Raw genomic sequence first — 16,337 nt, forward strand, 5'->3', positions numbered from 1 at the left:
GTTATGGCATAAGAGGAATAAGTCTTGAATGGTTCAAATCGTACCTAAAAGGTAGATCCCAGCTGACGAAAGTCAATAATGTGTATTCTGACATTTCGGCTATTGATTGCGGGGTACCTCAAGGATCTGTTCTAGGGCCCATTTTATTCCTATTATATATCAACGATCTTGCTACAGTCGATATTGAAGGGTCATTCACAATTTTTGCCGATGACACCACATTGTTATGGCATGAAAAAAATACTAACAATTTGAAGCAAATGATATCATTAGATTTAGAAAAAGTCAAACAGTGGTGTGATTCTAATTAACTCTCCTTCAACGTAGACAAGACCAAAATTGTAAACTTCAAATTTAGCTATGACAACTTGCTATTAGATGGTAGGAAGATAGAAGAAACGACTTGCACAAAATTTCTTGGTCTGCATATTGACAATAAATTAAAATTCAAAGAACATATCACATCTTTATGCACAAAATTGGCTTCAGGATCATTTGCTGTCAGAATTGTCTCCAATGAACTTGATATATTCACTGCTAGACCGACTTACTTTGCCCTAGTAGAGTCTCATCTAAGGTATGGCATTGCTTTTTGGGGATTCTGTAGTAAACAACTATTGAACCAGGTCTTCGTGTTGCAAAAGAGATCTTTGCGGTTTTTATGTGGGGCAAACCATAGGGATAGTTGTAGACAACTTTTCGTTAAATACAGAATCCTCTCTCTATTCAGCATCTTCATTCTTGAAGTTGTTTGCCTGATTCATAAAAGATATAACACTGATTCTCCAGATACACATAGAATCCACAACACAAGACAGAACAGTAGTAATAATTTACATCTGCCAATACCCAGATTGACTCTAACAAAACACTCTAACATGTACGAAGTAAAAAAAATGTTCAACCATTTACCAAAGGTAGTTAGGGATATAGTAGAGCAGAGACGTTTCAGGGAGTCGGTCAAAAATATACTGCTCATGAACGCTTATTATAGCCTGCAGGAATATTATGATGACAAATTGTAAATATTCTCAGTGTTCTGCCAAGATAAGCTAAACAATATTATGTATTAACGATCACGTTTTTATCATTATCATTATTACTATTATACATATAGTCTTGTTTTATTCCACATTAATATGTGTATGTGTAAATTGAATTGTGATACAATTGCATTCATAATGAAAATGCAAGGTTTGTTTTGTTTTGACAAATATGTTTTACATACTTTTTAATTTGCTGTTTTATTTATTTATATTTTTATATGTATATATATATACACATATATTTATATTTTCATCACACTTTGTCAATGAGAATTTATTCTTGGACAATAAAGTATATTAAAAAAAAAAAAAAAAAGAAGCGACGGCATAATTATCTATATTAAAAAAGATCTGAACTATCAAGTCCACTATTCATATATAAATGTAAATAAAGTTATAGAAATTAACATTAGATTTGAATCAAAAAATATAAAAATAACTTCAGTGTATAGTTTCACAAACTACACTTAAACGATTTGATCTCCACTAACTTTATTGAAAATAATCATAACATGTTTCGCTAAAACATTAGCTTTTTCAAATGATTAATTAATCATTTGAAAAAGCTAATGTTTTAGCGAAACATGTTATGATTATTTTCAATAAAGTTAGTGGAGATCAAATCGTTTAAGTGTAGTTTGTGAAATTACTATGGATCTTCATCAAGTAACGGCCGAATCAATCAGAAAATTCAGTGTATAGGTCCCCATCAACCTGTGCTAATGAATTTTGCAACAGCCTCATAAAGTACCTGCAAATTCCAAGAAATACTGAATCAGATATACATATCATTACTGGTGATATAAATATAAACATATTAGATAACAAAAGCGATGTAACTCATAATTACCTTGATGTCATGAACTCATTTGGTTTTCTTTCTTATATTAATAAATACACGCACGTACAGGGCTTAGCAGCAACATGTATAGATCATTTTTTTATAAAAGATCAAAAAGAAATTTTTACATATACACCTTACATAATACAGGAACATATAACTGATCATCTTCCTATAGTTCTCCAACTCACATCACAGAAAAAACTTGTAAATAATCCGTCCATAATTATAGTCTATTTCAAAAGAGTGTAGAGTAATAAATCATGAAGTGTCATAAAATTTGCCTGAATTTCGTTGTCGTCCATGGGCGTAGGCAAATCTTAGGATTATTACTTAATAATTAAAGTAAATTAAAAATTACAGACATAGATAATAATAAAAGGCCATTTTTGGGAAGTAATTTGGTCTAAAACTAAGTACCTACATGTATTTAGGTAAGTAAAATTTCTTAAAAAAAGATTAAGATTAATTTTAGTGGTTCTTGTAAACTTATTTAATATGCAATTTGGGTTCATATACTTGAGCATGATTTCTCAAAAAAAGGTTAACACTTAGTTCCGAGGTGCCATGTCATTATAATAATCCCTTTTTGACCCTGCCCACCAATCATGCAATACCTATTAAACCCAGGTAATTAAGAAAAAGGGTTTAAATATATTGTAATGGTGTCTTAAACATTCGAGTTATAATAGTAATTGTTACTACACCAATTAAACGTACAGTGATATTGTGATATAGAAATAGTGAAAAAGTTATAAAATGGGGACATTTACTCCAAAGAAAAGAAGTGTAAAAAATTCTCCGCTATCTGTTTGCGAAAAAGTTATAATTTTAAATGTATATGATTGCATAAAACACGATCACCCTAGTTTGTCTATGCAAGAAAGTGTTGAGCGATGTGCCCGAATGACTGGAATTGGACAGTCCACGATTTTTAAATTATTGCGAGAAAGAAAGATATCAGGCCAGGTAAGTCCATGCAAGAGAAAATCAGGAAGACCAATAAAAATCTTAGATGAAGACACCAAATGTGACATTCGAAGAAAAGTTCATTCGTTTTATTTTAAAAAGGAAATACCCACTCTTGAAAAAATATTTATCGAGATAAGCCAAGATAACGATATTCCTTTGATATTCAGAAAACTTTTATGGAAAACTTTAAAAAGTATGAATTTTGCCTGGGAAAAGCACAATCGAAAGGCACTATTACTGGAAAGTTATGAAATTGTTTGCTGGAGACGAAAATATTTGACAACTATAAAGCAGTACCGCAGAGAGCAAAAGAAAATTTTTTATCTTGATGAGACGTGGATAAACGAAGGTTATATAGTCAAAAAAATGTGGCAAGATAAAAATATAACAAGTTCTCGCCAAGCTTTCATAGAAGGCCTTTCGACGGGTATTAAAGTGCCTTCGGGAAAAGGGAAGAGGCTTATAATTGCTCACATTGGAAGCGAAGACGGATTTTTAAAAGAAGGTTTGTTAAGCTTTGAGTCGTGCCGGACGGGAGATTATCATGAGGACATGAATTCGGATGTCTTCGAAGACTACTTCGGGGAAATGTTAAAATTTCTTTCAGCTGATTCGGTCGTGGTTATGGATAATGCAAGCTACCATTCAAGGCGCTTAGAGAAGGTACCAACTTCAGCTTGGAGAAAGCAAGAAATTATTAACTGGCTGTCAAATAAAGGTATTCAGTTTGAGACGAATTCAGTAAAGAAGAACTACTAGCCATAGTAAAACAACATAAATCTCGCTTCATGAAATATGCCGTAGAAGATGTAGCAGAAAAGTATAAAGTAACTGTGCTGCGCCTACCGCCATATCATTGCGAATTAAATCCTATAGAACTTATATGGGCACAAGTTAAAGGATATGTTGCAAGGCACAATACCACATTTAAAATGAAAGATGTCAAGGTATTGTTTGATCAAGCCATTATGGAAATCACATCAGAAAACTGGCAAAAAGCAATCCAGCATGTTTTAAAAGAGGAAGATAAAATGTGGGAACTGGACAACTTGGTCGATCAGGTGGTTGACCCTATAATTATAACACCAGGGGATGATGACAGTTCTTCGGATGAAGACTATACTGATGTAGAATAATTTAATTGAATTGTAAATATAATGTAGCGGGATAAGCAATCTGGACAGAGACCAGTGTATCAGTGACAGTGACACTTTTGCTTAGGTTAGGGTTTAGAATTAAGGGTAGTCTGAATAATTATTTTCTCGGAAGGTTCTCGAAAATTGTACCTAGTAATCTCTAGAACATTCAATTAGGGTATAAATAGAGTGTTGTTAAACGTTAAGGGAAGTTCACAGTTTTAGTATTGTTCAAGTGTCAAATTGTAATAACGTATCCAGTAAAGTTCTTGTCGTTTTTGTGAATAAATTGATTTAAAGTCTCCACAAGTGTTTCAATACGTAAAGTTCGTTCGTGTGTGTTTGTGAGTATTTCCCGATTTCGGTTCGTATATATTTTATTGTTACATTTTATATTTTTTTAATAACACTGTTCTGCTGTATTAAATTTTTATTTCCTTTAATATAATTTTTATGAATGCATATTCTTTTGGCAATTATCCCACTAGCGCGCCTCTGGCTCAGTATTTATCCGTCGATAACAATGGACAAATCCCTTAAAACAGGGTGATACCTACCTGCTCTTTATGAAACGACATAATTTTGCAATGCGGACTAGGGAAGTGACAGAATTTATTGACGGATCACCCTGTAGCGCTTTTGAATACTTAATGAGATTTTATTACTCTACACTCTTTTGAAATAGACTATAAATACTACCTGGATAAAAATAAGTTGATAAAAAATATTCAGAAGGAAAACTTGTATGATATCTACACGGCTGAAAACATTGAACTATCGACAGAAATCTCGTCAGAAAAATACAATCAGCAATCGAAAGCAGTACAAAGTGATAGTGAAAAAAGAAAATTTCAAACGAAGTCCTTGGATCACCAGCCATATAATTAAACTCAGGAATGAGAAAAACCATATTTATAAAAAACTTAGAACTCAATCAACAACAGAAAATAAAACAAAGTACAATCGAATGAAAAATGAACTACATAAGATTATAGATACGGCAAAGAAAAAGTGCTATCAAAAACAAATTGAGAAAAACAGTAATAACTCTAAAGGTTTATGGAAAACTGTAAACGAATTATCTGTGAACAAAAAAGAAAAAGTGATAAATGAAATAAAGACAGAGACAGGTGATATAGTAAAAAATGATAAAGATATAGCAAATGAATTTATTAGCCATTTCACTAACATAGTTTAGTGGCTGGCTGAAAAAATTATAGATAAAAAACAACTACCCCGCTTCTCAAAAAAATTCTTATGTAGTTCATTTTTCCTAGAAGAAACTACTCAGTCTGAGGTCTTGAAAACAATACTTGAATTAAAAAATAAGAAATCTCCAGGAATCGATGGTATTCGATCAGAAACTTTAAAACTAATAGCGCGTGAAATTGCTGAATCCCTAACTTACATCATTAACCTCACATTATCTGCAGGCCAATGCCCTTCGGTATTCAAGACTGCGGTAATAAATCCTGTATATAAAAAAGGTGACAGAACTGACGTGTCAAACTATAGACCAATTTCCCTTATCTCAAACTTGGCAAAAACCTTTGAAAAAATTTTGAAAAAACGTATTATTAACTTCTTGAATAAAAACGACATTATATCAGATCGCCAGTATGGATTCAGAGAGAAGAGATCAACAGAAGATGCTATAAACTATCTGAAAACATCAAGAAATCAATGCGTAAGAATAAATAGACAGTATAGTGAATCGAAAGAAGTTGAGTATGGTGTGCCTCAAGGAACAATTCTGGGTCCAATCCTTTTCAACATTTACCTCAACGACTTATGTATGCAGCTAGTCAAAGGAGATATTATCAGCTACGCAGACGACACCGCTATACTATATACTGCAGAGAACTGGATAGAGTTAAAGAGTATTGCAGAAACAGATTTCAAAAAAGTTATACAATGGTTCAGTAGTCGTCTTCTAACAATAAATTTTGACAAAACCATTTTCATTCCCTTCACCTCATACCCCAAATTTCTTCCAACATATAAATCCCTCAGTATTACTTTGAGTGATAAGGAAGTAGTGAAAATATCCACAGCAGATAATATAAAATACTTAGGTATCATTGTAGATCTACACTTGAAATGGAAGGACCATATAAATACCACTGTAAAGAAACTCCGATATGTGCTTTATAGAATGAGGTATTACAATAATATTCTCAACATGCAACAAATGAAAACACTATACTATGCCCTTGTGCAAAGCCTCATCAATTACGATATAATTGCATGGGGAGCAGCATATTCCAATCATCTGTCTCCGCTGGAAATGATACAAAAGAGAATTCTCAAAGTTATTTTCCGTAAGCCACAAGACTATCCAACGGAAATGTTATATAATGAAACCAAAGTAATGGATGTCAGACAGCTATTCTTCTTGAAATTAGTTCTTAATCAACACAAAAACAAAAAAACGGCGACTAGTAGTAGGCATGTACATGATACTCGAAATAGGAACTATATACTCACAATACCTAGACCCGAAAAAAACACCCTAATGAGAAATTACACATATTTGGCTCCTCGATGCTACAATATGATACCTAATGAACTGAAATCAGTAATTTCTATATATTCATTCCACAAGCAATTGGTTGCCTGGATAAACGACCAACCACGGAAAAAAATCCACCAGTACATTGACCTGAAAAATCATTACTAGATAGACTGTCCTTTTGAGTGTAAATGTGTACTCGGAAAGCTAATGAGTGAAATCTCATAATAAATTTTAATGTAATCCTCCCCGAATTTTATTAATGTTGTATTGTGAATAGTCTTCATATAAGTGAGTATAATTTATCGTGAATATGTGTGTGTGACTATGCAGACTGTGTTATTGTGTATTAACTTGCTAATATATCCGTACTTATTAAATTATTATTCTTACCCCCTCCACATACAGGGGAAACCCTCGTGGAGTTCAACCATATTTATTTCATTATATATCGAAATTTTGTATCATTCTTTGTATTGATATTCTGAAATAAATATTATTATTATTATTATTCTACTCAACACTTTATTCGTTCGTTTCAGTGTTGGAATGCTGGAAGAAGTAACAAAAAACACCGCGAGGAATATTTCAAATGGCATTCTCCTACAAGTGTGCGATTTACAGAAAGGGAATAAACAGGAAAGCAAATATAAAAAAGATTTCTTTTGTAAAACGAAGAAACAGGAGGATAAAATAGGTAAGTGTTTGCACCAAAAATAGATTTCATATACTTTTTAAATCTATGGAAAGGTAACCTTAGTTTTTCAATATCATTGCAATGAATATTGAAGGATCTGACAATTCTGCATAAAGGAGAGTTTTTTCCTGAATTGGTTTTTCTAAATGGGGTTGCAGAGAGATCATGGTTTCGCAAGTACCTGCAAGGTGTATTCAATGAAATTTTTATTATCAACGTAGGACTATCGACACGTTCATTGAATCATTTTTACAGCATTAATACAGGGCTTTTCATGATGAGCGTTAATTAGTCGTTTCTGGCAAACTATTCAACGGATCAACCTGAAAATTCCACAGTATGCATAAGTCAATATGACCTACACGCCTCAAATATTTCAGACCAAGCGGCGTTGTCGCTTCTACTATAAATTAGTGGCTTCTTTGATTTTTCAAAAGGAACACCCCGTATATAATATCATATTATGATTCATTATCACTTTGTCAACAAATTCATATGCGATTTCCCTATAGTATAATAGATAGGTATAGGGCCTATACCTATCTATTACCGTTCAGAAGATATAAATTAATTTCGATATTTTTTTTACCAAACATGAACTTTTATAAATGCTGATAATCTTGAACTCTCTTGCACTAAAACGATCAAATTTGAAATGGAGTGGAGTGATACTATGAGGATCTTCACTCTGAGTCATATTTTCATTTGCCTCATACAGGGTCTTCAAAAAATGCAGATACTTTGATCTCATGAAAAAATGAGTGGAACTCAATTTTTCAAATGGAACACTCTGTATATTTCAACATTTTTGAGCTCTACATCCAATTTTAGAATAACTTTGTTCAGATAATACTATTTCTATTTTCAATACCGTCAATCTCGCAATTGTACCCTGGATTGTGGTCCCTCGTTTAACGATTTTTGATTTTCCATCATCGTATTTGTGAGAACGTGGATATAGTGCTGTGGCAACGTTGCTAACTAAAAAGAGAAATTGGTTGCAGATTACCGGACGCGGTGGCTTACGGCTGTTTTTGAATAAATTCGAGCCTGACATTAACAAACTTGTTGAAAATCATCAAATCCATCCCTCACATTAGATTAGTTTCAAAATTCAAATCGAAAAGTTTGTTTTAATAACATGAAGTTTTCCTAATATTACAAAATGATGTTTTACATTACCCTCATCAAAAAGTCTCATTTTCACATAATTTAATTATTAAAATAGTGACTGCGATTGTGATTCTTAAGATGTAGTGAAGTACAAAAATTTGGGGGGGCGCTAGAAAATAATTAATTCTGATCTAACGAATGAGTAAAGAAAATAATTCCATCTGTTGAAAAATATATGTTACATGGTTTTCTCTGGCGTTTGCTTTCATACGGCGCATTCATTCAAACACACTGTATGTTTAAAAGTGTTTTCACGCAATTAATCGATTCGTTTACAAAAATCTGATTGCGATGACTCCTAATCGATATCACTCAAATGATATCTTGTCGAGTAGTCTCCCGTTTACAGAACAATCAATTTCTAGATAAAATAATAACGCAAATAAATATATTATGAAATATTTCAACCGGTTTAGTTACTTCAGTACAGTTAGCAAGAAGAAATCGACAGCTATTATCGTCTCATGAATGTTCAAAGTGTTTGAAAGTTCTATGTTTGATGGATGATAACAAACTGACCTAAAAGTGGCCACGGTTTTTTACCATTATGGGATTCGGAAGAGGTGAGAATAAGAAAACATGTTATTATCACATTTCACAATGAGAGGAGTCAAAGTTGATCGATTTGAAAGGTCACACTGAACATTTATTGATAGAAAGTACAAACTACAAGAATGTAAATGATTGATACTGAGTTTGGTGAATGATAACAATTGGATAAGAAATATGAAGTATATTTGGAATGGTATTTGTTTCACTGGGGACAAATCCGAAAAGTTTCATTTTAGAACATTATTAACAATGTAGGGGAAGGGGGAGCATAAAGGGGACGTTAAGGGAAATAAACAATTAAAAAATTATTGAATATATTTATCAATTGAAACTAATCACAACCCTTTCGTAACACTTTAGAGCAGTGGTCGCCAACCTCTTCAATGTGTTGAGCTACTTTGTTAATTTTGGAATAAACAGCGAGCTACCCACGTAACGCAACGTAAATGAAAAAATCCACAGTTAATTTATCATTATATGTATTTATTTTACTATTTAACTGGTAATACATAATACATAGGTAATAATAATAAACTAATAACAAAATAACTAATACTACTAGTACGTACTTGTTCATATCTACATTCCTACCTATCAAACGAAGGTGTTTGAAAAACAAACACAAACTTTTATCCAGCCACAACAGCATGTCACGTATGATTTAAAAATAGTTAATAATAACAACAAAAAAGTAACGCACTATCATGAACATAAACATTGAAAATAAAAAAGCACGTTCAATGAGAAGGCCGACACTCAGACTCATCGATAATTTTTTTAATGTTTGCAGTATAATTTGATGCAGCCATTCGAATACAATTATCCAAATGTTCATCTGTGAGTCGATTGCGATATTTGTTCTTGATAAACTTCATATTGGAAAAAGAAGATTCACACAAATAGGTTGAACTGAATAATGCTTTCACTTTCAAGGCAACACGGCATAGAACTGAATATTTGTCTTTACTTACAATAGGCCAGATACATTCAGTACTTGAGACTAACGATTTTAAGGCTAAATCATTTTGAAACTCAATGATTTCCATTTCTGTTGCAGCGATGTCTTCGCCAAAGTTCTGCATAACACAAGTTGCAAACTGTTGGATATCAATTTCCATAAAGGGTGAAACAACAAACTGCGCTACTAAAGCCATTTCATTGAAATCCTTAAAACGATTTTTGAAGTTATTCTTCAGGGTAGAAATTATTTCTACATGATATTTGTTGTCATAGGGTTCTAATGGATTTTGAGATATTTTTTCTGAAAGAATAGGAAAATGCTTGGCATCGCTGTTGATTAGGTTTTGTTCCCAAAACTCCAGCTTTTTGATAAATGCTTTTATATCAGAAATCATTTCCGCTAATTCTTTGTCTCTCCCCTGAAGCTGCAAATTAAGTTCGTTTAATTTCTCTGTAATGTCAACGAGAAAACCAAAATCTCTAAGCCAGATTGAATTTTCTTGTTCCGCAGTCGGTTCATCGCGTTGTTTGAAAAATTGAACTATGCCAGATAGGACATCATTAAAACGTTTCAGCACCCGTCCTCTACTTAACCATCGGACTTCAGAGTGAAGGAGTAGGTCCCCGTATTGGTCCCCGGCCAAGGTTCTGAATAATCTTCTTTGTAACGCTTGAGCTCTAATCTTGTTCACCATTTTTACCACCAGTTTCATAACGTTGTTTACTTTCAGGAAATTTCCACATAATGCTTGCTGATGGATAATGCAGTGGTAACAGAGAAATTGCGGAAAAGTTTCATCTTTCCGACATAACGCCACCAGACCTTTATCACAACCCACCGTTGCTAGAGCGCCATCGGTTTTCAAGCCTACCATTTTCAATGTTGGAATTTTCTCGGAAGAAATAATATTTTTTAAATGAGAAAACAACTCATGTCCAGTAGTGTGTCCTTTCAGTGGAATGAACTTCAAAAGATCTTCTTTAATCGTAAAATCACTAAAAACCATCCTGACGAACACGGCCATCTGGGCAGTGTCAACGGCATCTGTTGATTCATTCAGTTGAAGTGAAAAATAAACACAGTTATCTAAATCAGTTCTTAACTGTAAAAAATATCATTGCTCATTACTTCTACACGTCTCATCACTGTAATAGCAGAAAGTTGCATAGATTTTATAGCTGAAACTATCTCGTCTTTATTTCTAAAGTTGGCAAATAACGAATCAGCAGCTTCCAAAAACGCCTGTTTTATCATTTTCCCGTCTTTATAAGGTTTCTTTTTTTGTGCAATTATCTGGGACACACGGTACGATGCTTCAGTTGCAGCCTTATTTTTGTCGACTGTTCTTAAAAATATTGATTGTTGTCCAATTAACTGCTTTTTTACCTGTTTCAGTTTCTCCTTTCTGGCGGCAGAATGTAGTGGGAATGATTTTTCAAAATTAGAATGTACAGTTTTATGATGTCTCTCAATATTTCCTTTTTTAGCAACGGAGACCGAAGTATTACATAATAAACACACATTTTTATCTTTAACTTCTGTAAAAAAGTATTGTTCTTCCCATTCATAATGAAAGTGGTATGTCTTTACCTTCTTACTACTGCTTGCCATAATATTATTTTTGTTGTTCTCTACTAACCCAACCGCTGGACGTTGGTTACGCGTTCAGTTTTAAACTAAGCGCAATGTCGTCGCTCTGAGCGTATTTATCCTGTTCAAAGCAATCCAGATCGTTCTCGAACACTAACGCGCTGGTCGGTTCTAGCCGATTCTAGCTTGATGGCGTCAGCGACAGATCGCTCACCGCAACGTGGTGGAATGTTGGACACAGTAGAACTTATAGGGTTGCCATTTATGCTTATTAAGAATTCGACAAATTGTCACGTAGGGTATACCTATTTCCCTTTCAGCCTCGTGCAGAGAAGCATTTGGAAATGCATGAAAGTATCCCAAAACTGTTATACCATTGTCATCATCATCCACTTTGGTCTTCTTACGAATGATTGTTGGACGGAAGGTTCCATTCAACCTACAGTTTTTTAGTAGTCGATTTATCACATTATTATTCGGCTTCGGAAGTTTTGGATATCCTTCATGAAATATTCGGCATGTTCTACTTGCAATTCTATTGCACTCATCATGAATTATTAATAAATTCAAGAAATCTGCATTACTGTAACCTAATCTTGACATTATTCTATTATAATTGGTAGCTATCACAATCAGTCAAAACCTCCAATGAAAGTCTGACGTTAAATAATTGGTTTATTTATTTTTCCAAAGCACACTATTGAAAAATATTAATGTGTACTGTTGTACGTTAGAGACCAATACCTCAATGTATATAAATTGTAACTTTTTCTAAGGTAGGTACATTCCAATTTCGAATTGACTGATCTGAGACAGTTAAAAAACTGGATCAAAAAGAAATATTACTAAGTTTTAAAAAAAATGTTGAATATCCAAAATAAGTGATGAATTCAAAAAAACGAGAAAAAAAACCACTTCAGTTTCCGTTTGAAACAGTTTATCTCGAAAACGGTTCAAAATAGAAATAGTATTATCTGAACAAAGTCAATCTAAAATTGGATGTAGAGCTCAAAAATTTTGAAATATACAGGGTGTTTCATTTGAAAAAATTGAGTTCCACTCATTTTTTCATAAGATCAAAGTATCTGCATTTTTTGAAGACCCTGTATGAGGCAAATGAAAATATGACTCGGAGTGAAGATCCTCATAGTATCACTCCACTCCATTTCAAATTTGATCGTTTTAGTGCAAGAGAGTCCAAGATTATCAGCATTTATAAAAGTTCATGTTTGGTAAAAAAATATCGAAATTAATTTATATCTTCTAAACGGTAATAGATAGATATAGGGAAATAGTATATGAATTTGTTGACAAAGTGATAATGAATCATAATATGTTATTATATACGGGGTGTTCCATTTGAAAAATCAAAGAAGCCGCTACTTTATAGTAGAAGCGACAACGCCGCTTCGTCTGAAAGGCGTGTAGATCATATTGATTTATGCATACTGTGAAATTTTCAGGTTGATCCGTTAAATAGTTTGTCAGAAACGGCTGATTAACGCTCATCATGAAAAGCCCTGTATAATCAATTTTCATTAAAAAAATCTGTGTTTGCCCAGGAACTTTTCTATAACGGTTCATTCAATGAATTTTGAGGAATGAATTACCATACAATTCGAACAGTCATTGAATCATAACAATTATGAAGGAGGTGGGGAAAGCGGATTTTAGAAACTTAGCTTGTTTTTAATGTGATAGTAGAAGGTACACACCTACATTGCTATTTTTGTCTCGGTTCGGAAATGTCAGAAAGTGAATCAAAAGGTGAATATTTTCAAGATATTGATTGTTTTGAAACGTTATTTTCATCCAATAAATGACTGTTAAAATGTATTCAATTGTAAGTATAGACAAAAATCGTTTCAATTACGAATATCATTTAATTAATTTTTTGTGGTGAAGAAGTCGTTCAGTATTGTTTGACTCCTAAACTGTGATTTCTGTTAAGATCGTAACACGTTTTCCGTCTTAGTGGCAATCTGAGGAGAGGATTCACAAACTGTGGAACTTTTAAAATTTATTATACAGTGTATTTCTTTAATGTCCCCCCTTTTATTTTTGTACCGGGTCAATTCAAAAAATTGGAATTTGGGATAATGAAATCAATGCATGCAGGTCCGTAGCGAAAAGAAAAACCAAGGGGGAAAGGGAATCCAAATTTTCCCAACCCCACCAGTAAAATTTTCCAACTTTCGAAAAAATGAAAGCCGAGGGAATAGTTACTACTATAATATATTAATTTTCTTACTCATCAGCTATCCAAAGATTGGCTGAATGCTTATGCCCGTTAGGGTATGCACTAACAAAAATAAATTTTGGTAATTATGAAAATAATAATGGGATTCATTCTACTTTGGACCAAGGTTCTTCCACCATGTAAAGGAATACTCAATACAAATGGAAGGAAACAACAGTAATTGTGCTTATCGTTTTCTACTATTTTTTTTTATATCTTCACGGCCTGAAATTTCCCAACTTTCCCAAGTCGAAAAAACAGCGAAAAGTTGGGAATTTTGTAAAATTGTCACTTCAAAATTTGTGGACTGTTCAGGACTGTTCTGACTTGGGAGAAATTAAACTATTTTGAAGTTTTCAAACAACTCAGAATTTCAAAGTACGGGATCTCCAAGTTATCCATCAGTTGTTATAGATTTCCAATTTCTCCATCGAAGGTTCTTTTTATTAATGGCATTGTCAACTCCCTCAAAAATATCTACCCCAATTGTCGTGCCGTGAATACTATCAATATCAAGAAGTTCTTCATACACTTCATAGCTTTTATTTACTCCGCGAATGAAAATCAACACCTGAGCAGTATCTGACACATCCGTTGACTTATCCAATGCTAGAGAAAACCACTCATGATGTACATTTTTGTCAGACAGTTGGGATGATATATTTTCTGCGATGTCTTGCACTCTCCTAGCCACGGTATTTGCTGACAAACTGAAACTTATAAATAAATTCACCTTTTCAGGGCATATTTCTTCGGCTACTGCAATCAAGCATTCTTTTATCATTTCTCCATCGATGAATGGTTTGCCACGTTTTCTGATTTCAAGAGCCACACGAAAGCTGGCGCGACTTGCAGACTCTTGTTCAGTATTCGCTTTGGTAAACAAAGATTGCTGCGATTTGAGTCCGCGTTTCAAAGCTTCGAATTTTTCCTTCCGCAAACTTCCTGTATACTTGAAGTAACTTTGAAGATGTTTCGATTCATAGTGTCGTTTAATGTTATAGTATTTGAGAACAGCTATGGTTTCATTACAAATTAAACATAGCACCTTATTATTGGATTCAATCACAAAATACTGAACGTTCTGCATTCACTGTCGATTTTTCGCTTCTTTTCCATACTAACAAATCACATCACACATAAAAACAATAAGTCAAATCAAAATACTTTTATTGACGGCTGTTACTTTACTTCACAATAGACAGTTTCGCTTCCTTCGCCTTTCCTACGCAGACTAACTCGCAGTTGCGCCGCTAGCCTTTTTATATGCAATTATTACTGCCATCTCGAGGTGATCGGAATACACTAGCTAGAACCAGAACTTTCTCGAACCAACGCGGTAATTCCAAATATTTAATTACGCCTAATGCCACCTAGCGGGTAGCTGAAAAAGATAGTACATAGTCCACTACTCGCCACTAGATGTCGTCAAGTGTCACAATACACAATAATAATTGAAATGCAAAAAAGCGCACGTTTGCTTAGGTCACGCACTTTGCGACTATCCTAGTCTAGAAATATAGTAAAGGGCAGAAATTGGCCCTTGGAACAAACTGAAAAAATCATTATGGCCCGAAGGCTTCAAAGTTTGGAGACCCTTGATCTAGAGGGATTCGCTTAATCTGACAAAAACAATATTAAAAAAAAATTAATTGAACCTAATTAATTGAAAAGCTCAGGGAATAGCATGCAGCAATAGCATTTGTATGTTTTTTAAGTGAAATACTTGTATTTATAAGAAAATAATTTTGAAAAAATGCTCAAAAAATAATTCTTTATGATCAATTGAATAATTAATGAAGAAAAGAGAAATGAAACTTTCTATGTTTTTACCACTATTTTTTGTAACTAACGTTACTGCAGTTTCGTACTACAAGGACATTTTCAAACTTATACAGTGTCACCGATAAAGTCCGCATCAAATGGGAAATGTTTTTATTTATCGTTTTATGTGAAATTTGATTTTGGCAGTAGATTTTGCTTAAGAAATGATGTCAAATGGCGTCTACAAAATATGTCACGTGATTTCCTGAACCTGTCAAAATTGACATTTAAAAAAAGAAACATCGAAAAATGACATTATTCTTCAAAACATCCAAAAATATCAAAGGATAAAAACATTTTCTTTTGTAATTTTATACCCACACACCAAGTTTCAAACCCATAATAAGTATTTTATATTTTCACTATTTTTCCGCACTCCTGCTTTTTCTACTTATCAAAATTTAAGCACACCTGTACTAAATCATTTATTTCAACTGAACTCGTCACCGAATTTCTTTTTTTGTAATATAATAATATTTTAAGAGCCTCTTTGATGTTAAAAACAAATTTTGAAAAATAAAAGTTGTCAAACTTGATGCAAAGTTCATCTAGTTTCAACGGGGCTTTCCAAACTATACACTACTTGAGTTTTTTAATGAGCAAATGGCCTCACAATATGAATTAGAACAAAACGGAACAGTAGGAAACATCATTTCGTGATTCTTGAAGCCCAATTAATAAAAGAAAAAAACTCATAGTATTTACATTTACCTACTCCGCTAACAACACTAATTTAAAAAAACTGGGTAGGTTGTGAAAAAATATGAAACTACATAATGTGTTTTAGAAAACGT

At 33.2% G+C, this 16,337-nt stretch overlaps 1 protein-coding gene across 5 annotated transcripts in view; it reads left to right on the top strand.

The window, feature by feature from the left end:
* Positions 1–16,337, top strand: part of LOC111513369 (aquaporin AQPAe.a) — a 100,082-nt gene that overhangs the window by 53,411 nt on the left and 30,334 nt on the right. For 3 of the 5 annotated variants that reach the window (XM_074176657.1, XM_074176658.1, XM_074176659.1), the window contains exon 2: positions 7,050–7,204. In XM_074176657.1, the coding sequence (XP_074032758.1) occupies positions 7,050–7,204 (155 nt within the window). Of the gene's footprint in view, positions 1–7,049; positions 7,205–8,780; positions 8,941–13,210; positions 13,248–16,337 lie in introns of those variants that run through there. The other 2 variants (XM_074176661.1, XM_074176660.1) reach the window with 2 other exon arrangements.

The sequence above is a fragment of the Leptinotarsa decemlineata genome, unplaced genomic scaffold (assembly GCF_025532065.1).
Source record: "Leptinotarsa decemlineata unplaced genomic scaffold, Ldec_3_MD MMD2_tig00001973_RagTag_RagTag, whole genome shotgun sequence".
NCBI classification, from domain to species: domain Eukaryota; kingdom Metazoa; phylum Arthropoda; class Insecta; order Coleoptera; family Chrysomelidae; genus Leptinotarsa; species Leptinotarsa decemlineata.